This window comes from Micropterus salmoides, unplaced genomic scaffold, assembly GCF_014851395.1.
Source record: "Micropterus salmoides isolate LMB-PRFRI ecotype aquatic unplaced genomic scaffold, ASM1485139v1 Ms_hic_scaffold_2, whole genome shotgun sequence".
Lineage (NCBI taxonomy): Eukaryota > Metazoa > Chordata > Actinopteri > Centrarchiformes > Centrarchidae > Micropterus > Micropterus salmoides.
The window spans coordinates 53,759,310-53,786,635 of NW_024041150.1; the positions used below are offsets into that span (position 1 = coordinate 53,759,310).

Consider the following 27,326-nt stretch of genomic DNA (forward strand, 5'->3'; position numbering starts at 1 on the left):
GAAATTGCAATAAGATCGTATAAGTATTGTGATAATTTCGTATCGTGGGTCTCTGGTGGTTCACAGCCCTACTTGTCTCACTGTCTGTGACAACAGCAGACTATTAGGGGGAGGACTGGGCAGGTCAGTGTGTAGATGCAGTCAAAATAACATAAGTGCTGCTCAGAATATAAAGTAACTGTTGTCCAAAGGCACCGCTAGACCCTTTTTTCACATGCTGTGCTCCAGTAAAATGGTCAAGAACCCTTGATGTCATTTTTGGGCTTTTGGGCTCCGCGGTCAAGTTAGCGATAATAAATATGCATGTCCGGTAAAACTTTCAGGTAAAACAGAAAAACAAAACAACCAGCATGACTGATGTATCGGTTTATTAAGGATGTCTACAAATGTTGCCTATAAAATGGATACAACAGAATAAAATATCACAATACAAAAATACAGAACAATAAAAGAATGTGGGCATGGATATTCATGGAAACATAAACATCAATAAAATGCTTATTTTTAAAGATTATTCAGCTACAATGACTAACTTATTTACCAAAAAAATACTTATACTTATTTGTCCTATAACATGTTCAACATTTGCTGCACTGACCTGTGGTTACCTACCAGCTGTTTCTACTGTGCTATTAATTTATGTTATTGTCTTATATAGCCCCTACTCACGCCACGCCACTCGCTCATGCCATGTCAGCTTGTTCTTGCCTCTCAAAGTCTGATGTCGGCAGATAACAGCAGACTAATGTTACGTCACTGTGCAGCTGCAGCGCATCACGGTCTGTCTGTGTTTCGGTTGCTTTCCTAACTTTGTGCCTGTGGCTCAGTCGAGGTTTAGTTAAAACTCTGGACTAATGCAAGATGGAAAAAACAGTGGATTTACAGTGAAGCATCACATGTTCAGTCAAAGTATAAATAGTATTTTACATTTGAAACTGAATTAAAGGAAACCTGGAGTGCAGGTTGGAATGGGCCTGATTGGGCACCTCACGATTCGATTACGATTCAGACACTGCGATGCGATTATAAAACGATTATCGATGCATCTTGACGCATACGTTTTTTTCTATATAGGATCTCCAGATAATTACTAAGCACTTAATTTGCGCATTAAAATCCAAAAGAAACATCTCCTAATTAGCTTAAAAGGACAAATGGTCCGGGGCTGCTTCCGCAAGATCCGCCTTTTGTGCTCCGTCAACATTACAATTACTATTAACATAAATAATAGATGTTTTGACATTTGTTGACATCCAAGAATCAATTTTTTCTCCCACCCCTAGCTCAGACTAATGGAACCGTTGCTTCTCCAGATTGGCCCCCAGTCTTATCAGACTTTGAGGACTGAATTACAGCATGAGGAGGAGGTTGGAGGAAACAACTCGCTTGTCTCAAAACTAACTAAGCAAGGTGACCGCGTTCATGGCGTTTAAGGTTTCTAAAATTAGTAAAGGTTTTCCCACATGTTTCACACCAGTACGGTTTCTCTCCAGTGTGAACACGTGTGTGTCTTTCTAGGTGACCTGATTGAGTGAAAGTTTTCCCACATTGTTCACACCAGTACGGTTTCTCTCCGGTGTGAACACGTCTGTGTCCTATCAATCCACCTGCCAAAGTGAATGTTTTCCCACATTGTTCACACCAGTACGGTTTCTCTCCGGTGTGAACACGTATGTGTTTCATAAGGTCACTAGATGTAGTGAAACTTTTTCCACACTGCCCACAGCTGTAAGGTTTCTCTCCAGTGTGAATACGTAGGTGCAACTTTAGGTGACCTAATGTAGTGAAAGCTTTCCCACACTGTACACAGAGGTACGGTTTCTTTCCAGTGTGAACACGTTGGTGCAACTTTAGGTGACCTAATGTAGTGAAAGCTTTCCCACACTGCCCACAGCTGTACGGTTTCTCTCCAGTGTGAACACGTTTGTGGGCTTTTAGGTTATTTGATTGAGTGAAACCTTGCCCACACTGCCCACAGCTGTACGGCTTTTCTCCTGTGTGAACACGTTGGTGGGCTTTTAGAAAATCTAATCTAGTGAACGTTTTCCCACACTGGTCACAGCTGTATGGTTTCTCTCCAGAGTGAACTCTCTGATGACTCTTTAAACGTCCAGCTCTTGTGAAGGATTTGTCACAGTGGTGACAGCAGTGACGTTTGAGTCCCTCTCTTCCTCTCCGTTTCTATATCAACAGACAGAGAGAAAGACAGTAAGGAAATGTCATGGTGGAGCGAGCCATCTAGAAGCAGCTGACACTAAGACCAGTATAAACCTGCTTCCATGAAGATTTGTATGGCGGGTGAGAACAGTGAACTTTTATGCGCCAGTCTGTTATTCTACAGCTGGTCTAACCAGGCGAACCACAGTAATAATTAGAGCCCGACCGATTTATCGTTTTGCAGATATTATCGGCCGAGATAAGCTACTTACTGATTTATCTGCATCGGAGTTTATAACAGCCGATATTTGACTATTAAAAAAAGAGAAAGACGGATACTTCCCTCATGTCATGAGTGTGCTCTGCAGCTCCTCTTTTAACAACACCGCAGCACCACAGAACAAAACATAAGCTTACCGCAGTCTACCAGATCTCAGAGCGGTGAGTAGCTCCCGTTAGCTCTTACACTCAGTGCTCTCGGTGTGTTGGTCATTTGTCACGTCAATTGCATGACTTAAATAATAATAAAACAAGCAACTATTCACTTCTCTTTGGAGACCAACACTTGATAACAAGCTAGGGAGAAGACGCTGGCGCTGTCTGTTTGCCGCTTCTCCAGTCAAGTTTTTAAGCAAACTTTTATTTTATTTCAACCTTTTTACTATTCGGGCCTCCGACCAGTGGACCTTTTTAAATGACCGTTTACTTTCTGCACCACCGAACTGTGGACCTGTCTGGATAGGTATTAGGTAGTTTGAGTCTAGCGGTGGCCTACCTGTTGCCGCTAGCAAAAACACTTGCTCGGAGACTCCCTGGTAATTGGTCATTGCCGCTGAAACCGGAAAATTTCCTCCTGGATAGCCTGGACTCAATTTTTCCATGCCATCGTACCAAGTGCTTCTGGGAAGCCTGAAACCACCCATCGGCGCTGCCGCAGAGTTGAAAATCCTTGTAGCTAGCATTCTGGCTACGCGGCTAAAAACAACCCGCACCTTTTCCACGCCACCGCCAGCACCACCACTATGTTGAGTTACTCCGTCAACCAGCTGGTGAATCTCAACAGTTTAATCACTGCAGTGCACGCTGGAGTGATTAAACAACTACGACTTCTCCGCTTCAGTGTGCTGAATGGGAAACGTGGAGTGGACTCCAGTATGCTACGGCCAGTGCAAAGATTTGTTGCACCATCAAGTAGCAAAATCGTACTCTTAAATACACAGTCTATGGCAAATAAATTCTGCCTCATTCATGACTATATCCTGGATAAATGTCGGGATTATATGTGCATTATAGAGACCTGGCACCAACTAGATACCTTTTTTTCTTTAAATGAGAGCTGTCCCCAAGGATATAGCTACCTCCAGAAAGCTCGCAGCACAGGGCGTGGAGCTATCTCTGCAACCATTACCTGAACTGTCTTCATTTGAATGCCTTGCATTTAAATGTAAGTCCCCTTCCCCTGTGCTATTCCTCCTCATCTACCGACCACCAAAACCAAACACATCATTTATCACTGAGATGTCAAATCTTCTCACAACTTTCTGCACATCCTCCACTGCTGTTATAATTTTAGGTGATATGAACATCCACGTTGACACCCCCTCTTGCCGTTTTGCAGCTGAATTTCTTCAGCTACTGGACTGCTTTAACTTAAAACAACTTGTTGGTGTCCCCACACACACCAGGGGGCATTACCTTGGACCTGGTCATTACAAACTCTGCCCCTCTCACCAACCTGCAGGTGTATGATCTAGGTGTGTCTGATCACAAGGCCATTTCTATGGATTTGCCATCCCCATCCAGCCTTTCCAAGCCTAAGCGGAATATCTGTTTCAGAAATCTTAAAAACATAAACCAAGAACTCTTAGCAGCAGACTTTCAACATTTTTCCACACACTTTTGATCAGCCGACAAAGCAGTACTACAACAGCCATCTGAGCAGCCTCCTGGATATTCATGGCCCTGTTAAAACAGGAACAGTCACCTTCACCCGCTCACTACCCTGGTTCACAGATGGGCTTCGTAAGATGAAGGCACCAGGGCGGGTCCTTGAGCGGCGTTTCAAAGCCTCTGGCCTCACTGTCCACAAACAAATTTACCGGGAGCAAAAACAAAAATATGCACAATCCTTCAAAGAGGCAAGGTCACAGTTTTACTCCGATGCCATCAGAAACAACCCAGGAAATTCCAAGCAGCTTTTTTCCACTATAAACCACCTTCTTGAACCACAATCCCTCCCACTTACTGCCACTACAGAAGAGCAGTGCAATAAATTCATGGATTTCTTCACATCAAAAACTGCACATATTCGCTCTGCTCTTTCTGGTCCTCCCACCCAAACTGTTCCCCCAACTTATACCGTCTCCAAATCCCTGAACTGCTTTCCTGAGGTTTCATCAGAAGAGGTGCAGATCATCATCAGGAAGATGAAATCCTCTACCTGTCCCTTGGACCCTCTCCCAACATCCCTGTCCCCTGATCACCGCTGCTATAAATAATTCCCTCCAAACTGGTCACGTTCCCCCTGTCTTAAAAAATGCCATTATCACACCACGGCTTAAAAAACCCACTCTTGATCCGGAAGTCCTATCCAACTATAGGCCCATCTCCAATCTCCCCTTCATATCAAAAGTACTTGAGAAAGCAGTTGCCACCCACCTTCAGGACCCACCTCAAACATAATAACCGCTAGTAATTCCAGTCAGGTTTCCGCTTTGCCCACAGTTCAGATACTGCCCTAGTCAGAGTCCTCGACCTCCTCATATCATCTGATGCTGGCTCTCCATCCCTCCTCATCCTCCTTGACCTTTCTGCTGCATTTGATACTGTCGACCATGGCATTCTTTTAAACCGGCTCCACCTCACTACTGTACTAAATGACACTGCCCTCAGTTGGTTCAGATCATACCTCACAAACCAGACAGAATACATCTCCCTGGGCAACTCCAAATCAAATCCACACAGTTAGTTACTTGTGGTGTCCCCCAGGGGTCAGTCCTTGGCCCCATCCTCTACCTTACCCCCCTTGGCCAAATCATCAGCAAAATTTCATTCCACTGCTATGCCGATGACATACAGCTCTATATAAATGCCACAGCTGAAACCACACCCTCACAGTCATCCCCATCAAAACTCACCACCTGTCTGGAGGAGATAAAAAGGCATGGAACTCTGCAGCTAGGATCCTGATGAGTGTCCACTCACTCCACTGGCTTCTCATCTCCACCAGGATTGAGTACAAGGTTTCTCTCCTCACACATCAATGCATCCATGGACATGTCCCCCCCCCCACCTCAAAGAATTTATCAACCCACAAATCACAACCCGTTCCCTTTGCTCCACTCACTCAAACCTCCTCCACATACCCAGAACCAGACTCAGGACAATGGGAGATGGGGCATTTTGTTCTGCTGCCCCACATCTATGGAATGCCCTCCCTGACACCTTGAGGGCACCTCAATCCACTGACAGTTTTAAAAAAGGCCTTAAGCCATTTCTTTTTAGCAAAGCTTTTGGTCCCCTTTAGATGTTTTGTTTTCTAAAGAACTGCATTTTTGTTTTGTTTTTCTAACCTGTGGCACTTTGAGGTCTTTTGATGAAAAGTGCGTTATAAATAAAATGTATTAATAACAACAACAACAACAACAACAACAACCACCACCCTCTCATTTTTCACTGCCCTCTCCAGGCTCACAGCAGTGTGTTTAATGTTACGGAGGAGGCTACGCTGCTGACAGATGTGATTAAAGATTTATTTCTAAATGAATAAATGTAATAATAATGTATTTGTCAGCAGCTTAATAACGCCGTTCTGAGAGCCAACAAGTTGACAAAAAAATGTACACCCAACATCTCAGAGCCTGGAAAGTCACCTGCGCTACACCACCTAGCTTTTTTAAGCAATATCCGCATACAGACATTATAGGCAACCTGAAACTAATGTATGGTGTTCCTCTTAAACTTTGGCCACAGTGGTGCAGTATAGAGAGGACTGTAAAACAAGTCACATATAAACAGGGGAAAAGAGAGGCTACACATCCAGCCAACCAAACTAGACCTGAAGCAGCCGCAGGCTCCGTGAGTTAAATCAGCTGATGCGCCACAAAAGCCTTTAACTGATGTGATGGAACGCAGCGATCGATCAGTGACAAGTGATGTCAATAGAAAATAAAAATGTACAGAGAAGTGTTAAATGATACCAGAAGATGAAAGCAACAGAAAGCCAAGCTTGTGGTTTAAAACTTTTTTATACAGTCTATGGTGCAGGCGTGCTCTTCTCTTTCTTTCAGTGTGTTGCTTGCATGTTTGGCTGCAAGCAAAAACATAAAAATACAAATTTTTTGCCACGATCTGGCTACAAAAACGAGTATTGTACTCAATACTGGGCTGTTGCGGTCCATACCTTAAAGGAGACCTATTATGCTTTTCAACATTTTATGACTTATCTACAATTAAGGGGCGGCTGTGGCTCAGGAGGTAGAGCGGGTTGGCCGTTAGTCGGAAGGTCGGCGGTTCAATCCCTTAGGCAAGATACTGAACCCCGAATTGCCCCTGGCGGCTGTTCTGCTAGTGTATATGTGTTTCCGTTTGAGACTCAGTGTATGAATGTGTATGACTGGTGAATGCAGATGTAGTGTAGTCGAAAAGACTAGAAAGGCGCTATACAAGTACGGAGCATTTACATTTACAATGTTATAATGTTGGATGTTCATGTTAAACATGGCCAAAGTTTCACAAAATGAGGTTACAGCATTTATAAAAGGTAATGTAGCCACACAGCCTCAATATTATGGAAGGTAAGACTACCACACATCTTGCAACGTTGATGTTAACATAAGTATGTTATCAATGTATAAACATAAGTATATTAACATGTTTTTGTGACATATACACAGCTTCAGACCTGATGAAGTATCTTGTCAAATCTCTTAATAGTACAATGGAGCAAGGTAAGTTAATGGTGTCCAGGTACGTAAATGCAAAATGTAAGGTAAGATTTGGTAGGTGTACAATAAGTCTAATCACACTATCAACTGATATGAGGAACACGGTAGGTAAACATTAAGTGTAATATTAATGAATATTTTTAAATAAGATAAATGTGAAAGCTTTGAAATAATTACAAGTATATAAACTCATCAGTAAATATGTTTGGTCTCAGGTTGAAAATGCTGTATCCAGTGGGCTCACTGGCATTGCCTGCACAGATGAGCAGCGGCTCTGGAATGTGGGGACCCAGAGGAACCTCTGCCCAAAGCAGTTAATGGACATCATCTTTTCTCACCACCAAGCCACTGATGTGCTGCTGACATCAGAGGTAATGCCCAACCATTTACCTCTGCCGCCCACTCCTTCATTTTGCTCCCAGGATGAGCTGAGCTTATTAGTCGTGAGTCATGATAGCAGAGGATATTGGTGCTTTACATTATTACGTCATTCAGGGTGGAAATGTAAACATGATTCGTTTCGATTTCGTCAGTAGTCGATATAATGGTTACACTTAGACGCATGATTAACTTGTATATTTAAGAGCTGTGTTTAAAGGTGAATTATTATTATTATTCGGATTAATCTTTATTCTTAGATGAACTGCTCAAGGTTTTTAGATGTGATTTAATAACTCTTTGATCATGTGTTTAGTGTGAAGCAAAAATGCTGACGTTGTACATTTGGAATATTATTCAAATAAGGGGCTTGGATAGTAAATCACTGCATAGAAATTAATATTGAGCTGATGTCGTTTGTTTTGTTTTTTTCTTCTGGTTGCATTTAAAGGTTATCAACCTATCAAACTCCATTGATGTATGAATTACAACTGATACAAGATACTTTGTAAATAATATGCTGTAACAAGAATAATTAGGGTTTAGGTAACTGGGGTGGTATGTAGAGTGTGTAGGAGAAGACTGGAACTATTTTAAATGTATTAAATCAGTTGTGTTGAACGAGAGATAGTTGTGACTTCTTTTTAAGTAAATGTGTAATTTAAGATAAGTTGTTTAAAATTTGTTGTAAGAAGTTTGTTAGAGCTAGAGACATCTTCTACTGCCCTTTATGTACAGATAATATTTCATTATCATATGTAATAAACCAAGATGGAATTACTTTTTGAACTTGTTGACATGACTTGATCCTTCAAAATCAATTCTTAAGTTTTACAGTAAAACTACAGAGCTCACATTATATGGCTTTATAAGAAATAACAATTGACAGGTAACATCTGGTCGCAGTGTAAAGGTTTATAGAAAAACAACTTCTTATACTATTTACACTGATTAGTTAAAGCAAAAACAGCTAAATGCATCAACAGATGTGAAACGCACCTACAAATCAACAATCTCATTCATCCTCTACATCAGAAATGATGTCGCTTCTAAAATGGATAAAATCTTTTATCCATTTTAGTTTGAGATAGGATTTTGAAGTTTTTCAGTCGGCATATGACCCGCTCAACGTGGACACGAACATTGGCGATGCACCTAGTATTGGTGGTGTCTTCTTCAGAGTTGCATGCCTCTCATGGTGAATGCTGGAATGACAAGTTTGACCTCTCTTTCATAAAGGAGATCAGTGATGGTGAAGCCTCTGTCAGCCATTACTTCATCGCCAAAGGTGGTTGTTTCATTGTTGCGTTATGTACAATGGAGCTGGTTCAATGCATTGTGTTCCCATGTCAGAGGCTTCAGACTGAGTTGTGATTTAAAGCGTAGCTGTTGTCTGAGACAGGTGGATCCTCCCAGTGTGTTTCTGCATCACAGTTCAGAGGCTTCTGGATGTGGTCACCCTCACAGTTCTCCACTTCCTCGCTGATGCTCATCGATGCATCTGTGGAAATAACATAACCATAAATACATATTTTACATTAGTATTTAAAATACATAATGAGAATTAATATATAATGGCAACTATAATTATACAGAACAGTGTGTGACAGAGAGATGCATTAAAAACAAAACAATATACAAAAAATATCTCTAATTTTAGCATTAATACAAAGGTCAAAATCTGAATGAGAGATGTAGATAGCTGGCGTGCAAGCATCTGCAATCTCTCCAACTCCCAAGAATAATGTGAGCTATTGTAAGATTGTAATGAAGGAGCTCACATTATCATTTTAAATATGAAATATTTAGGTGGACAATAATAATCATGCACGATTCATTGTATTTTATTAACTGCTCGTTACTGTTCTGTAAATGTATTTATAGAACGGACTTCACAAATCTAACAAGCACATAGCTAGCTAAGTTAGCTTACCTGAATCTTTAGCGGGGTATCGTGGCCGAGCCATTTCTCAGGGTAAGGGTGTTCATCGGTCGGCTTCCCGTCCATAAAATGGTACGAACACACATATGGGCGCTTGGGTGGACACTTCAAGTTTAGCGCCTTCAGCCTGAGGTGCTCCTCCTCTTTAGGTGGTGGGTACAAACTGTAAAGTGCGCCTCAACACTCCGACCGCTTCACGTTGTGTTCATAACATCGTTGCTGCAACTGTTCTCTCCTCTTGATCTAATTGTTATGGCAGCCCCTAACCGAACAATTAATACTTGACATAACGTATTTTCTTCGTCTATTGTTACGGCTATACAGTGGTGGCTAGTAGCTAGCACGGGTTCCTCTCAGCAAGTAGGATGACAAAATGAACGCAATGGCGTCACCCTTGTTGCCGTGGGAAATAAGGTGAATAAGAACAAAAAAAGTTTTTAAACTTTGAATGGTGCAATGCTGCTATACAGGAGTCACAGAACTAAAATATTGGACTGGAAAAGCAGTTTAATAGGTCTCCTTTAAAGCAGCGATTTCCAAAGTGTGGTGCGTGCACCCCTCGGTTTCCGTGAGCAGCCTCTAAGGGGGGCGTGGCAGGAAAAATGTAATGGTGGTGTAGGCTAGGAAATATAGTGTAATAACTACAAATAAAATATTATGAATAATTAGCTCACAGTAAATGGCTGGTCACACAGCTCTCTCGCTCTCCAGGCTGAGCCACCTGAACTGTACTTGCAAATCCTCATAAGGATCCTCTTTCTCTCCATCTTATCTGTTTGAGGCTGTAACACGGGGGTGTTTTTAATGTTTTTTGGCCATGAAAATGATTCCCCCCAAACCTCTGCATGGTTCGGCACGCGGGTGAACTGTGGATTGATTGCAAAGTTTAAGAATCATAGTATGAGAAAAAGTTTTACTGCCACTGTTATTTTTTAAAGTAATAAATATATAACGTTACACTGCGATGCAGAGTTGCAGTGAAAAGACAGAGAAGATGGATGCATGCTGTGTTTAAGCGCAGTGAGAGTGTAGAGGGAGAGTGACTGATTTAAAAGCTGTCACTTTCAAGAGTGTCGCTGAGTGAAACCCAGTAGCTGTGATATCTGCCTTTTCACAGAAACACAAATCCGCTGCTCACTGGAGCAAAGGGTTGACAGGCTGTAAATAAACACGTAAAAAGAATAAAACTTTTAATAAATGTTTTTTTTTAAATGTAACCCTAACCCTGGTTCGTCAGTCTGCAGTTTGTACTTACAAATAATACCATTAAAGTCATGCCAATGATAAATTGTTGTGTAATTGCAGCTGTTTGACTTTAAAACCTGCAGCTCATGTTCGTTCCTGTCTCAGGTCATTCAGAGAATAATAACGCAGGCAGACTGTTTGTCACTGTGATAAACTCACCAACACACGAGGAAATATAATGACTGCTTCACTTTTCACCAGCATTGTTTCTGCTGCGCGCTCCCGACACAACACAGGCTGCACCGCGCATGCGCCGCGCGGAAAACTCCCAGAACAAAGAAAAGAGAAACGCTCGTGAGTTTTTCTTTCAGCTTCCTCTCTTCAAGATGAAAACAGGAATCACGGAGACACTTTGGAAATCAAACCACGTCAACACAAACCCTGGAGCGGGTTTTCAGGCTCTGATCTCTAACAACAGAATGAACGGATGATACACGGACCCTCGAGACTCTTCCTCGTGTCTTTAGTCTCGTGATGAAGTCATGAACACTGACCTGAACATCGGTGCTATCAGAGCACGAGGCTGCTGTTTGGCTCCTGTGGTCCGGGTTCTGGTTCTCCATCGTCCTGCAGGTCTGTGACTGGTGGACCGTGTTGTCCTGGACTGAGTCTGGATTCTGGTCTCGGAGCACTTCCGGATCCCGCGGAGCCTCCGCGTTCTCGCTGTGACGGCGCCCCGCCCCTTAGTTACTGTCGCTAAGGCCGTTTAGAAACATGGCTCCTTGATTTCAGGCAGAAGATGAAGTTTAGTTAGTTGGTTTCCTGAAACCAGCTGATCATATTTGATGTGTATGAGGGAGTGTGCTTCACACAGAGCAGAGTTTTAATGAAGCGCTTGTTATTATCACATCAGAGGCTCATGAAAATATCCTGCTGAAGCTTTTTGTACATCGTGTTTTTACACAAAGAAAGAAATGACTTCATGTGTCATATTTAATGTTGAATTTACAAGAAGGCAGAATCATTAAGAGTTTGTCGTAGACAGCGTTTCACAAAGTTTCTAAAGTGTCCTCTAACTCAACAAGTCACTAAACTGCAGGATTGTTGAAGGGAGTCTGGGACTTTCTCCCCGGGCCACAAAGGAGTAGCTATATTACGGTTACTGTTTAAATGGTGAAATCAGATGAAACAGACAGTTTGTTCACAAACATCTGCTGCTTCTCTCGGCAGCTAAGAGAGTCCAAACACATCATTAACATCACAGTGAAGCTGTTTGTTCACTTAACGGGCCATCGTGTGTTTGTCCAGGTCGGCTCTCTATTCAAATGGGGATCAGCTGCTTGAAAAGGCGACTGATGCGCATTTTCACCTCTCTTCAGAGGCCTGTACCACAAAGCAGGATTTCAGCTTATCTAGGTAACTCCGGGGTTAACTCTGGGTTTTCAGAACCACGAAGGTGGTTCACTTCTTACCAGAGTAGATCTCCATGGTAACTGATGCTGAACGGCTAACTTGCTCCGGAGCAGGTTATGTTCCAGATAAGAGATCAACTTTGTGAAAACGTCGCCTACTGACCAATCAGCTCTCCTGGAAAATGACATCACCATCTGTAGGAGATCCCACAGACTGTTTTAACCAATAGGCTGCTTTATGTTTGCAGCGGTGATGTGAAGAAACTCTTGACTATAGCGATATAATCCTTCAGAGACTGATTAAAAGCCTTAGGCTATTGTTGCCTACAGGTTTTTTACATACAGCTAGATAAGCCTACTTACTGCTTTGAAATGTGTTTTAATATTTTTTTATTTGCTCCTAGTTCATTTCACACAGCCTGACGCAGACGTTAAAATAAATAGGTTTTATTTTTCTTATGTGAGGCTGAATATTTTGAGCAGTTTGGTAGGGATATTGAAATACTAAATTTTAATATGAACGTAGGCTATTTATTTTAGGTTAGTATAGCTTTCTTAGGCCAACTACAGAGACTGTAGTCATGTCCCCCCCCTGCGATTTTCTGTCTCCCTGCATGTGTCAGATTCAGGCGTGCTACTGTTGTATTTCTGTAGTGTTACAGTTTAATCCTCGTTCATAAAATATGACCCTCTGCTGACAGTGGACTTGTTCATGTCTGCGTTTGGTCATCTGCTGCTAACACCGCCGCTTTTATGTTAACGAGCTCCCGGCTGGATTGGGAAACCCTGGGTTGACTTACCGAGTTGATAACCAGCTTTGTGGTGCCGCTTATCCCGATCGTGATTGTTAGGGTTAGTTAAGCCAGATAACAAAAACATACCCTGGGTATGTTGAACTCGCTTCGTGGTGCAGGCCCCAGGTGATCAGCTTGAATAGGAGGCAGAGAGCTGAACATGTGGACATCAGTTGGCTATTCAGCTGCATTAATGAGCAGCCCAAACAGATGCAAACACAACTGAAGGAAAACGGTGTGTTGTGAATGTAGCCTGCAAACCTCTTTAGTCTCCGTTAATACAGAAGAAATTAGAAATATAACAACATGTTAATGTGATGCTGCAGACACACATTTCACAACACTGAGACTCTCCACTCGGTCCCAGCAAAAGTCAGTGGGGACTAAACTGTGGATCACTTTTCATTGCTTTGACACAAAATGCATTTAATGACCACATCTTTCAGTTCATCATCTGTTTTATCAGACAAACTCTATGTATTTACATTTTATTTTACTTTTGTAAAACCTGATAAATTTATATTCAAACCAAACAAAACACACATTATTGTAAATTAGACTGATTGTTTGCAACATGTATCTACACCTGAAAAATAAAAATGCATAAACTCCTCTTTGGCTCGTACAACAGCGAGCCTCTCATTTCACTCCTTGATGACCTCTATGAAAGACTTGGGGCAGCACTGAAGAGCTGGAACAAGTTGGACACAATAAATATGAGTAGTTTTTGTTTCTTCAGCTTCAAGGTCATTAAGGTCAAATGTAAAATGCTGTTAAAATCTGTGAATAAGATCTATTGACAACAAGACGGGCAGCAAACATTATTGAAGCTCCAGCAGCTGCTGGATGTCTTCCATCCTGTCCAAACCATGGCCTAAACACAGAACCAGGACTCTGCAGTGGACTGTGGGCCGTCACACACTAAGTGCGTTCGAGATGACTGCGGCTGATTTTTGCCGACTTGATAGTCCAACGTGAGCTGCAGGTGACAGTAGGGGCGGGGTATGAAACGGCGCCGTTAAGTTGCCCATTCTACCTGCATCAGCTTACTGTGAGCGCTCCTCTCAAAACTTCCAGGTAATTGTCATGTAACTTGCAATACAAATCTTTATCTTCTTCATAAATTTGAACTGTCATGCTATTACTCAAATTTAGACACGACAAGATGTATTGCGGGTCGGCTAGGTGATGCAAACCCTGGTTGCCCCAGCTACATTTACTACACTGCTGTACTCAAGTTCAACACAGGTATTTGTACTTTATTCTTATCTTTTACTTCACAACACAGAGGGAAATATTTGACTTTTTTTTCACTCCATTTATCTGACAGCTTTAATTACTTTACAAATTAAGATTTTTAAACACAAACACATGAAGAGTTCATAAAATATGATGTTTTGTTATGAATTAAGCTACCCAGCAGTTTAAACAAGTACAACTGAAACTATTTTATTGAATTAGTTGAGTGACAGAATAATAATCATTGACTATTTTAAGTCATTTTTCCTGTAAAAATATTTCATGGTTCAGCTTCTTACACAGGAAGATTTGCTGCTTTTCCTTTTAATTATTTACTAATGTTTAATATATTATTTATAACAAATTACCATAATCACCATCATTGTCCCTACCCATCACTTTGTGTTGAAAAGTGGTTGGGACATTTAAGGGCTCGGATTAGGGGTGTGAAAAAACTTAGACCATGAGGGGTGACATTGCACAAATTCATTAGAATAAGACAAGAAAATATTTTAATACCATTTAGAAAAGAAACACAAAAATCAGATGACAGGTTACAATTATCAGAATATAAAAAATATTGCAGAATTCAATAGAGTAATAAATAGCTTATTACGTTTGGACAACACAGATCTTTCTTCTATTTTTACATGCCTGCATTGCATGTTTATTTATTGCGCAAATAAATCTTTTTCATAGGTGGGTGCAGTTTTTTAAAACGTTTTTAACAAATGCCTTCAAAAAGTGATGGGGACATATCTCCAGCATCCCCAGTGTAAATGACACCTATAACCGTAACTCCCTCTGCTCGCTGTTCAGCAACTCCATGCTCACAACCTCACCTTCACTCTCCTCCTGCTGTCTCACTCTTGCTCTTTTTACCAGAACAAAAAAAGACAATGAAATATTTCTTAATGACAGAAATTCTATCTATTATTTTCTCACATAATGATCATTATGAAATAAATAAAATAAAAAAAACACCTTCCTGTCTGTACTGGATGCTGGACAGCAGCTTACCTTTCAATCTGGATTAAAATAATTCAGTCTGATACGTTCATTTAGATTGAATTATGGCCGTTAAATGACATCTATAGATACAGACTTTATCATTCCCATCATGAAGGGCAATTTATTTGAGAAGCAAATAGTGACCTGCATCCTGTATGCAGACTTGCATGTACAAATCACCAGCAGTAAATATTGTGCGAGGACTAATATTGAACTACAAGAAGCCAGATACTTGCAAGCCTTTAATTAGTGTTATGTAAAGCTTTTGATGGGACATTTAAGTCCTAGAGAACTAGTGACAGCTATGTGCAGAGGGGGTCCAATTTGATTTTGTTGTCATGGGGCCCAAAATTCCTGGCGGCCCCCCCTGAAGATTTTGCAAGTGCAAGTTGCGCATACACTGAGGGCTAAGCCCCCCTGCCTTTCAACCCTAGTGAATTCCCTGCGTAAATCATTCATTTATATAAACAACCTTGACCCATAAAGAACTGAGAGTGGCCCATTGGGTAATTTCTATACTGACACTGGGCCGGCCCCGTCACAGCCTTACTAGCCCTAACTGTTTCATGCCTTCACCGTTTTAGTCTGGACGGGAGGTGCAAACGTTGCAAAAGGTCTCTTTTAAAATGAAAACACAGTTGTGTGCATGGGGCCTTAGATCATTTGCAGGTCCAAAGAATGCTATTCAAGTACAGTATTTACTGTGACTGCACTGTATATTGGTTCAACCAGAGTGTGATTTTGCTCTGTAGTTTGGCTGCATACAAACATACATACTAAGCTGTTGATAAGGATCCTATTTAAAGTGCCTGCTGTCTGAATTTAATAACCTGATAGTGGAAGGAATAAAAGATTTGGAGGATGATTACTATGGATGCATGTATGTATGATTGCTTTTATTTTATTTTATTTTCCTGTGTGTGCATCTGTGGGTATATGCTCATGTATATCCTAGCCTTTTAGGCAACATCTGCATATTTATTTAATTTATTATAGCCAATAAATGCAGAAAGTTTAGTTAGTCAGAATAAAGCAAATATAATAAATATCATGAAATAATTTAATTTAGGTTCTGCCTTGGTGCCTAGACCAGGCAACAGATGCCTGACAACAAAACAGCCCACATTACCTTAGAACTGTAGAGTACCACTGACCTGTAGACCACTGCAGACCTGTAGACCACTAACTTCACTAACAGAATCAGCTGCCCTGCCAATCTCCTGCTTCTCGCGCTCCTAAAATATCTTTGGGGGTGTAATTGCAGACTGATGGACACACGGATGTACAAGTATAAATGCTGGCTACGACCCTACGCAGGAGGATAAATCAAGCTTTAGCCCTGTAGGCAAACTGCAGGGGGACCAGCAAGGGGCCTGTAATGTCCTTAAGGTGAGCAAACACTAGTCTTTCAAAGGACTTCATGACTACAGATGTCAGGGCGACAGGCCTGTTGTCATTTTTCTCTAAGAATTTACCTCTTTGATGCTGTATGTTCTAATAGCTCTTACTAGTATTTATTGTCACTTTTATAAAATACTGCATTGATGCTTCATTTATGCTTGTCTGTTGTTTCTCAAATCTAAGTCGCTTTGGATAAAAGCGTCTGCTAATTGAGTAAATGTAAATACACAATTACATCGAAACAAACAATGCACAGTCCTATACTGACACCTGCTGGTAGAAAGGGGAAACAGCTTGGTTCATTTCTTTGGAAACCACATTAAATATGAATTTAATATTAAAAATATAGCACTGACAGTAACAACTCTGCATCCACATTAATTTCTTGGGTTAACCTATATTAACCTACAAACTGTACTGCATCAAAAAATGCACTTAAAAAAACGTGACTCTTGCTGTTTGAATAAATGCGCAATATTATAGTGCATCATCAACTACTGTTACTAACTTATTTCTCTCGGTCCAGGTTTATTTATTTATTTTCATCTAAAATCACCCTGGTATAACGTTAGTGCTGCATAATGTTACAGATCTGACCGTTTTACAGACTTGGCTTTTATTTTAACATGTTGTTTACCATTACTTCCAGGTCACCTGGCTCACCTGTCTTTCTTTTGTTAACATCTATCTTCAAACGGAGAAATAAAAATAGGAATTTCAAAAAACCAAAATCGGACCGTTATCTGAATTACTTGTTTTTCTCGTTTCTTCGTTTTTGGTTCGACACCACAAACAAAAAAAAGGTGGTTTTCTCATTTGTTCATTTCATTGTTCAAACGAAAAAACAAACTATCAGAACGTACACGGACCCATGGTATGAACAAAGTGATGTGGGGCTAACTGTGTTTAGAGTATTGGAAATGTGACTACAGATTGGACTAAAGGTTGTGGCATCCACACTAACACTAGTGTTTTATAGCAAACTAAAATAGCTTCCTTCCTTTACCTCAAGTAAACATTCCTTAAGTTCAGCAACAACTTGTCCGTCTGTGTCTCAATATTCTTGCTTGTCTTTGTTGAGTAGATGTCTGCACTATAATAAAAAAATCTAATAAGTGTTTTTCTTATTATTTAGTGGGGCTTAGGACCATGTTAGGGCACACCAGCCCCAAAGGTTTGTCGGTCCACCGGGCATTTGTCCGTTATGCCAGATTACCAGGCCACTCCTGCCAGTGGCAGACTTGTGACTGTCAGTGAGCAGCCTGTAGCTCTGATCACAGTCAGCAACTTCCACTAACACTAGAGACAAGCACACAACAGGAAGCTGGACAGACAAATGTCTCCACACAACAAGATGATATCAGTGAGTAAGTGTGACGTGTAACCCTTTCTAATATTCCTGATACTAATATTCCTCCAGAAGTGTAAAAGGGAAGAACAGCAGCAGCAGAGTCTCTGAACGTGTTCATGATGATTCAGCAAATGAAAATGATTCCATGTGTGTGGAATCCAAATCAGAAATGAATCATAAAAACTCTGCCACTCTGTCTGCTTCCTCTTCTTCGATCAAAAGGCTTCTCTCTTCTTCCTCTTGTTGTTTCCTACTTCATCTCAGCTCCTTCAGGAGAGCTATCTGTCTTCTTCTTCATTCTCTAATCTCAGTCTGCTGTCACACTTCATATACTTCACAAACAAACCACATGTAGGATCTTTTTCTCCATCTTTATTACTCCCTCACATCTGGGGCCTGAATCCCGAAGTTGGTTTAGCTGAGTCTGGGTCTCTCTGGGTGATCTGGTCTCACTGAGTGAAACAATGGCCGTCCTGGATAACCAGTATCATGAAGTTGCTTAAGGACTGGCTCTGTTATCTCTGGATTTTCCATCTAGCTCTAAAAGTGTTGATGTGAAACAGGACGAGTTGGTAGTTACAACATCATCACAACCATGAAGGAAGAGCTTCATCTGAGACCTGCTGAATATATATTAGATTTCAGACAGATTATTGGACAGATGGTACAGGAAGCTTTCAGCTGACATGTGAGACAATAAGACTTTAAAACAGAAACAGTATCTGAGATTAAATTCAGGTCCATGCAGGTTCCAGTAAAGACACTAGTCATAGTCTTCTGAAGCCAACAGGGTTTTAGTGACTGTACACGTCAGTTTAACAGAGGTGGTTCAGTGCTGGATTGTTTCTGATTTCTCTTCAGTCTTTTCTCTAAATGTTTAAATGTTGGAATGAACACTTTGTTCTATTTTATACAAAAAGAAAGAAATCAGATGTGATGTCACAGATTACTGTTTGTTGAGTTAGTTACTAAAACTACAGATGAAACGAGTCACGGCTCAATAAGACCTGATGTCGATGAAATTGAACTGTGAGTATTATTTAAGAAAAGGCCTTTTCAGAGTTGAAGGGAAAGGAGGAAATATTCTAAACATCATCATTAAAGATCAATGGAAATGTGTGGTAAGAGCCAATTATTGGTACAAACAGATGAACAATAATAAAACAGTCAAGCAAAATGTCAGAGAAAAGATGGAGAAAAAACGTCTTGTCAGTCGTATTAAGATGTTCACCAGTCTTGTTTCAAAGTTTTAACACTAATTTAAAAAGCTTACAAACAACAGTTGACGAAGCAGCCATTAATACTTTTTTTATATACCAAATTCAATTACAAAAACATTTGATATAGTCTGAACAGATTGAACCAGGTCCCAACGTGCAACACAGCGTGAAATAACTTTTTATTCCCTTTAGCAAAAATGCATCCTAGACTAATGTCTTACACAGTGGTTTGTTATATTAACTAATGGTAAGAATAAAAGCAGGCAAATAAGACATTTAATGCTACAGAATAATTGTGGAGTCTACAAGAACAGCCTTCCTCAGCCTCGAGCCACAGTGGAAACTTTTTGTCACAGGAAAGCATGAAACAAACCAATCTCACACAAGGTCATTATCAAAACACTGGCACACTTACTTGAAATTATACCACCACGTAAGATGAGCAAAGTACATAAAATAATGACATATAGGGGATTATTAAAAGTACATGTAGGTAAAATCAATAACTAAGTATCAGTACATCAATGAATGCTCTCACCTTACTGTTTAAGCAGAAACATCATTAGACAAAAGAAATTAGACATGCTTCATGACAGCGACTTAAAAAAAAACAATCACCACATCTGTTTGTTCCCGCTTTCTCTTTCTCCAGCAGCCTTCCTCTGTGCTTGCTGTAGATGCGCCCACTACATTTACATTTATTCCTTTAGATGATGCTTTTATCCAAGGCGATAAAATGGGTCCTCATGGGTGCACATCAGTTAAAAACAGGACAGTGATTATCTGTCTCTCAGTCAATGTTTAGTTAAAACTCTGTACTAATGCAAGATGGAAAACAGGGATTGACATTGACTATGTTGATTAGTAGGGCAGACTGGGACTAGACATATCTCAGCTAATAAGCATGACATATTCAGTTAAGTCTAAGTATAAATAGTATTTTACATTTGAAACTGAATTAAAGGAGACTGAGTTTGAATGAAGCCTGATGCAGCTGATGACATTAATATATATATATATATATATATATATATATATATAGTATTGTTTTCTGTAATTTACAGGGGCCATGCTTAGCTTTGTCAGCAGAGTAAATGTTGGCCAGTAAGAGTACTATTGATCCACAGCCAGCCTCAGCCAGTACAAGCACAGTCAGTGATGTACAGACCTTAATGGAACAGTTGCTGCTTTAGATTGCCCCCCCTCCCCAATCTCAACAGACTTAATGAGGACCGAGTTAGTGCACAGCGGTCCATTCAAAGCAGCACTGGATTGTTTCTAGGAGGGGTTTACATTCAGGCTTATTACAGAGACAGCATGAGCAGGAGGCTGGAGGAAATAACTTGCTTCGCTCTGAAAAAATTTCAAAACTAAGCAGTGTGACTGCATTGGTGGAGTTTAAGGCTACTACCATTAGTAAAGTTTTTCCCACATGTTTTACATGAGTACTGTTTCTCTTTGGTGTGAACACATCTGTGTTTGTTTAGGCCACCTGATGAAGTGAAAGTTTTCCCACATTGGTCACACCAGTACGGTTTCTCTCCAGTGTGAACACGTCTGTGTACAATAACGTCACTGGATTTTGTGAAACTTTTCCCACACTGCTCACAGCTGTACGGTTTCTCTCCAGTGTGAACACGTTGGTGAGTTTTTAGAGCATCTGATTGACTGAAAGCTTTCCCACATCCGTCACACCAGTACGGTTTCTCTCCAGTGTGAACACGGCTGTGTACTAATAGGTCACCTGATGTAGTGAAAGCTTTCCCACACTGTCCACAGCTGTACGGTTTCTCTCCAGTGTGAACACGTTGGTGTTTTTTTAGGGCACCTGATGTAGTGAAAGCTTTCCCACATTGTTCACACCAGTGCGGTTTCTCGCCAGTGTGAATATGTCCGTGTGTTTTCAGCTGATCTGATCGAGAGAAACTTTTCCCACACTGTCCACAGCTGTACGGTTTCTCTCCAGTGTGAATACGTCTGTGTGTTTTTAGGTGACTTGATTGACAGAAACTTTTCCCACACTGTCCACAGCTGTACGGTTTCTCTCCAGTGTGAATACGTAGGTGTTTTTTTAGGGCACCTGATGTAATGAAAGCTTTCCCACAATGTTCACAGCTGTATGGTTTCTCTCCAGTGTGAACACGTTGGTGGGCTTTTAGAATATCTGATCTAGTGAAAGCGTTCTCACATTGGTCACAGCTGTACGGTTTCTCTCCTGTGTGACCTCTCTGATGACTCCTTAAATGTCCAGATGTTGTGAAGGATTTGTCACAGAGCTGACAGTAGTGACGTTTGAGTCCCTCTCTTCCTCTCCGTTTCTATAGCAACAGACAGATATACAGAGAGAAAGACAGTAAGTGATATGTCATGTTGGCAAGTGCTACCTAGAAGCAGCTGACACTAAATGAGACCAGTGTAAATCTGTTTCCATCACAACACCGAAAGTCATTCATGCCAATTTTTACGAAGATAAAGTTGCTGTTTGTGCAATTTTTTGACGCAATTATAATACATCTTGTGGTCTCTAATTTTGAGTAATAGCATGACAGCTTACATTTAGGAAGAAGGTAAAGATTTGTATTGCAAATCACATGACAATTACCTGGACGTTTTGAGAGGAGCGCTAGAGAGGAGACAGAGCAGTGAACTTTTACGTGCCAGTCTGTTATTGTTATGACAGAAAACTGTGTCCTCTTACATATAATCCTTTATGTATGATCTTTTATGTATGATCTTTTAATATTATTATTATATTATTATTATTATTATTACTTATTACTACTTACTTAGTAATTACTACTATTATTATTACTACTAACCCCTTATGTCTGTCCACATTTACTAGGGTTTAGGTCAGAGCTGTGAGATTATTTTGGTGTTTTCCTCTCTTGTTGTTCCTCTCCTCGAATGTTCATTCAAGGCAAATAAATTCTTCGAAGACAACGGTTGGTTGTAACTCAATTATTTGCTCAACCCCACCAGGAATATAATTTCCACGACATTCTACAGCTGCTCTACCAGGCAAACAGTTATAATGATTAATGATGAATTACCTTATTAAGTACAGTTAAATGTTGTTTACAAGTGAATGTGAGAAACGCTGTATTGTTCTGCATAAGAAATAAGAGAATATATGAATGTTGTTTTAATTTGGGGGGGGGCTTTGTTATCTTATGGTGTCCCATGCTACTTCAGACTAACAGGAAGTTGGCCATTTTGAATTTTATGGCCATTTTTGGATGATTTATACACTTTGTACTTTAACGAACTCCTCCTAGGCATTTAGTCCGATCGACTGCAAATCTCCGCAGGGGGATTGGGAGCCTTTCACGCAGCCATGTGTGTAGTGGCACTATAGTAACTTTTCGTTAACCAACCAATCACAGCCTGGAGGAGGCGGGAAGTTACAAAAAGGTTTAGGCACTACAGCAAACTTTAGAAATGTTTAATTCGTTTTTCTGTATGCACAGTTTTGTTTTGTATTTCAGACAAGTTGAATTTCATAAACAAATGAGACACTGACAACCATGTAGAGCAATTTTCTTACACACAATAATTTAGTGAATGGAAACAATCCACAGAAACTAGGCTACTAATGGTAAGCTGTACTATTATCTGAAATTATAATGAATACACAAACATTAGCACTAATCAAACCTTAACCACAATGGTGTAGGCCAGTGATCACTAATAGGCGGACCGCGGTCCGGATCCGCACCCAGCCACCGTCCTCTCCGGACCACCGACCTACAGCAGATTTATTATTGAGACTTACTACCTCGTGACGGAGCGTTTCTATTTTAACCCGCAGCTTTTCTAGAATTTACTGTACTGGTTTAGCAGACCAGGAAACTCACAGACCAATCGCGTGTGCTTCAATCGTCTCATGTGACGCTGCTCAGCCAATAAAATGTGTGCAATTTCGATGCTTGCAAGTTGAGTCCGCGAGATTCACCAGAGACGTTTTGGAGAACACACGAATTGGAGAGACGAAAGGAAAGACGAAAAGAGATTTCATATGGCTTTTAATCAAGAATATACAGATTTTTATGTGTACATTCCTCCCACGGGCAGTTCAGAACCAGATTATCTCATAGATCTCCAATCCTAGCTGGCAGGACAAGCTAGAGCTCACGTTTCTCACCGAACAAGAGAAGGTAGGGAGGAGGCATTACAGCTGTTCATTTGTTATGATGTGTTGAGTGTTTATTATAAAATTGTTTAAGACCACAATTCATCAGTTCAAGCTACACTTTTTATTTAATTTTTTTTCAAAAAATTTGGCACTTTATTATAGTTTACTTAAATTTAGAATTTATTATTAGAGTAGTTATTATTTATTATCCCTCCAGTTTGATGTGAAAACTGACATCAAATGAAACATGAAATATAATTTGATTTGACAGTCCGTTGTTGACTAAAAACATATCTTGATACAACTATACGTTATGGTACTAAATGATAACGCAAGTTAGTCGTTTTGATGTTCCGGACCTTTGCTTCGGGCAATTTTCTCTATCTGGACCTCTTTGAATTATAATTGAATACCCCTGGTGTAGGCTAATATCAGAAAACGGTTTTATTTGTGAAACAGCTAAATGTCTACCAACTATCTGTAGGCAGATTATCCAAATAAAGTGTAACCTGTAAATACAATACTGTAAATACAAACATTATACTTTCTATTTAATGTTATATAATATATATTGTGTTTATCAAATGGTCAGAAATAAGGGTAATTAGGTAAGTCATTGCCTTTACTGAACTGTTGCGCAAGTCACCCGCCAAAGGCCCATTCTGAGCCAGGAAAAACCTTGTTAGCCTTAAAGCCAACTGGTTGTCTGTGGTATCAATATACTCAAACGATCTAATAAAATCCTTTATTGGACTTTGGATAACACACTGGCTAGTGTGATTGGCCTATAATTATCCACACTTCCAACACTGCCAGCCTCGTCTTTAATGACAGGCACAACCTTGAGTCTGGAAATATTCCATGGGTCACAAAAACATTAAAACAAAAAGACAAGAAGGGCTACAACCTTTGAGCTTGTATACTTAAGTTGCCCTACTGCTAATCGATCTGAGCCACTTGCTTTATATTATTATTATTAGATAGCTGAGGTATTGCTTGATGGTTATGATTCCAAACGTGTCCCTGTTGGAAATATTTAATAATAAAGCTTTTCCTCCACAACTCTGCTATATTAGAGCCTCTTAGTTGTTCATTATTTTTCATTATTCATATACATGTTTAAGAGGGCTGGAGAGAATAACCCAATAACCCCCCGTGTCATACTCAGTTACTAACGGCAAAGGGAGCAGAGACTATTGCCCCATCTGACAAGCATACTCTGGCTGTCATACCAGTATGCTAAGATTCTTATCATGCTTTCAGGCACGCCATGCTTTGAGGCACGCCTGAAACACTTCCGGGGTGTCGCCTACAAAAAGTTCAAATAATTCAACTTCGGCAACAGGCAGCGTGTGCGTGAGTCGAGCACTTCACTAACAGGGACATTTGCTACTGAACCGTTTCTGCTGCTCGCTGATAAGAAAATTGTTTCTGCTGACACCTGGAAAAAACCCTAAAGGTGTGTTCACACTGAAAGTGAATTTAATATTCGCTTCACTTTACTCACGTGAGTTTGACCGCTGGACATTTTTAGTGTTCACACACAAGGCATTTTAAACGAATAACACAGCCCTCGGATACTACAGCTATATGAACTCAAAGTAAACCCTTTGCTGCAATTTATTTGCGATAAAAAGATCAAACTGATGCTGAAATAACTACAATTTGATGTAGATTTGTTAAACAGATGAATTCATGCTTTGTCAGGTCTGTCAGCAGCTCTGTCAGCCAGTGGATTGTCATTACACCGCTCGCCTGGTCCTCTCCAAACAACGCTCCGAAGCCGCCGGTGATGCTTGGACAATCTCACCACTGAAAAGTTTTCACAAGATTGCATCGAGGGAATTTCTCACCCAAGTTGAAAAACTCACGCAAACCAGTGAATTTCACGACTAACGCCTCTTTTCTCTTTTGCGCTGCCCAGAGCGAATTTGCGTCTTTGCATTGACTTGAATATAATCAAGCCACCCAAAACCCTGAATTCGCTTTCAGTGTGAACACACCTTAAGAAAACTAGACTCTGACGGTAACTTGTTTTAACAAGCTAGCAAACTTATTTATTTAAAGTGTTTGCACACCATATGTTATTGTACTTTTGAGTATATAGCAGTACATTTAAATACCAAGTGCGCAATACACTACCTTACAATTCATTAGGGCTGCAGTTAATGACTATTTTCGTGGGCTACTAATCTGTCAATTATTTATTTGATTAGTTGACTAGTAACAATTATTTGTCACCCCCTCAACCTAACGTTAACCATTTAACTAATTAAATATCTTTCAAGTGAATTACTGATCTCCAACACACAGTCTAACTAACGTTATCATTAAGTGAATGAAGTTTACTATTCAGAATTAAAACCAGTATCAATACCAGGGGGAAACCAGGGAAGACGGCAAGACAGCGTAGGCTAACTTTAAAACTTTTAACAAAGATTTGCGCTTTGGAACTATATAAAATAAAAGCAAATTAAAAGCAAGTACTATAACCACAACTGTACACTAACAATGTTTTTTAGAACAATAAAGCAACAGCCCGCTTTCACACTGTATCATTCTGTAGTTTATTTTTGCTTATGGGTTTTAGGCAATAACTTAGTGGAGAATGCTCTGTAGGCTGCATCACGAGCCAGATGTTCCTTGATGTACTTTAAACCATTACTAATACTTTTTAAAGCTGGTCTCCGACATTGCCAGCGTTGTGTTGGACAGATTTGTGCTGTGGTGTTCATGAGAGACAACTCCACTATATTATCGGCTCAGAAACTCCCTTTATAGTGCATGGTAAAGTACTGCCCTTATTCAGGGATCTCACCTCCTTCCAAAAGCAAAATGTTATTATTACAAAGTAGGTTTTCAGCCATAGAGTCCGCTCTCATGTAGGGCTAAAACGATTAGTTGACATAATCAACGATGTTTACTATAAAAAATTGTCGACATGAAAATTTCATTGTCACTGCATCGTTACAGAGAGGCTGGTTTTATGCTCATTTTCAGGTTCCAAATCCTATTCAGGGGTTGTACCAGAACATGTTTACATGGAATAATTAAAAAAAACAAACATATTTTTTGTCATACTACATATTGCTGCAGCTCCTCTTTTCACCCTGTATTGCAGGCTTAGCTTTAGCTATGAAGTGATACATCTTGTCTCTAAATGATCTTTGTTGGGAGTTACACATGCGCAGTTAAGGACAACTAGCCAATCAGAAGCAGAGAAAGGCGGGTCCGCAAAAAGACGGTAAACAGCATCGATTCAGCTGTAGGCTACATGATGCGGACCAGCTTGATAGGGTTAACCTCCATTGTGTTGCGACGGCCGATTTTGGTAATCTACACAAATCTACACTTTCTCAGAAGTGTATTTCTGCTAAGTTCTGCTGTTGGCCTCTAAAGATAAAACGGTTTGCGAGATTTACGTCTTCACGTTTTTGCGCGGTGGCCTCTAGGACAAACCATATTTGGAAGTTCACTGCGCATGCCCGCGCGGGAAACTCTCAGAACAAAGAAAAGAGAAACGCTCGTGAGTTTTTCTTTCAGCTTCCTCTCTTCAAGATGAAAACAGGAACCACGGAGACACTTTGGAAATCAAACCACGTCAACACAAACCCTGGAGCGGGTTTTCAGGCTCTGATCTCTAACAACAGAATGAACGGATGATACACGGACCCTCGAGACTCTTCCTCGTGTCTTTAGTCTCGTGATGAAGTCATGAACACTGACCTGAACATCGGTGCTATCAGAGCACGAGGCTGCTGTTTGGCTCTTGTGGTCCGGGTTCTGGTTCTCCATCGTCCTGCAGGTCTCCGCTGTGACTGGTGGACCGTGTTGTCCTGGACTGAGTCTGGATTCTGGTCTCGGAGCACTTCCGGATCCCGCGGAGCCTCCGCGTTCTCGCTGTGACGGCGCCCCGCCCCTTAGTTACTGTCGCTAAGGCCGTTTAGAAACATGGCTCCTTGATTTCAGGCAGAAGATGAAGTTTAGTTAGTTGGTTTCCTGAAACCAGCTGATCATATTTGATGTGTATGAGGGAGTGTGCTTCACACAGAGCAGAGTTTTAATGAAGCGCTTGTTATTATCACATCAGAGGCTCATGAAAATATCCTGCTGAAGCTTTTTGTTCATCGTGTTTTTACCCCTGCTGGAAAAACC

General features: G+C 40.6%; 1 protein-coding gene across 1 annotated transcript; it reads right to left on the minus strand.

The window, feature by feature from the left end:
- Positions 1–1,259: 1,259 nt before the first annotated feature.
- LOC119912045 (zinc finger protein 420-like) lies at positions 1,260–27,309 on the minus strand. Its single transcript, XM_038731019.1, has 4 exons — positions 26,898–27,309; positions 20,408–21,354; positions 11,163–11,331; positions 1,260–2,181 (listed from the first exon to the last, which is right to left on the minus strand). Exons 1-4 carry the CDS (start codon positions 26,964–26,966, stop codon positions 1,402–1,404), a joined length of 1,965 nt encoding a protein of 654 aa, XP_038586947.1. The 5' UTR covers positions 26,967–27,309; the 3' UTR covers positions 1,260–1,401.
- Between the last annotated feature and the right edge of the window lie 17 nt (positions 27,310–27,326).

Coding starts and splice junctions, on each gene's coding strand:
- LOC119912045 (XM_038731019.1), bottom strand. CDS start 26,966: ATGGAGAACCAGAACCCGGACCACAAGAGCCAAACAGCAGCCTCGTGC. Junction 11,332..20,407: donor CAATGCAGTCACACTGCTTA/GTTTTGAAATTT, acceptor GCGCCGTCACAG/CGAGAACGCGGAGGCTCCGC. Junction 2,182..11,162: donor CTGATAGCACCGATGTTCAG/GTCAGTGTTCAT, acceptor CTGTTGATATAG/AAACGGAGAGGAAGAGAGGG.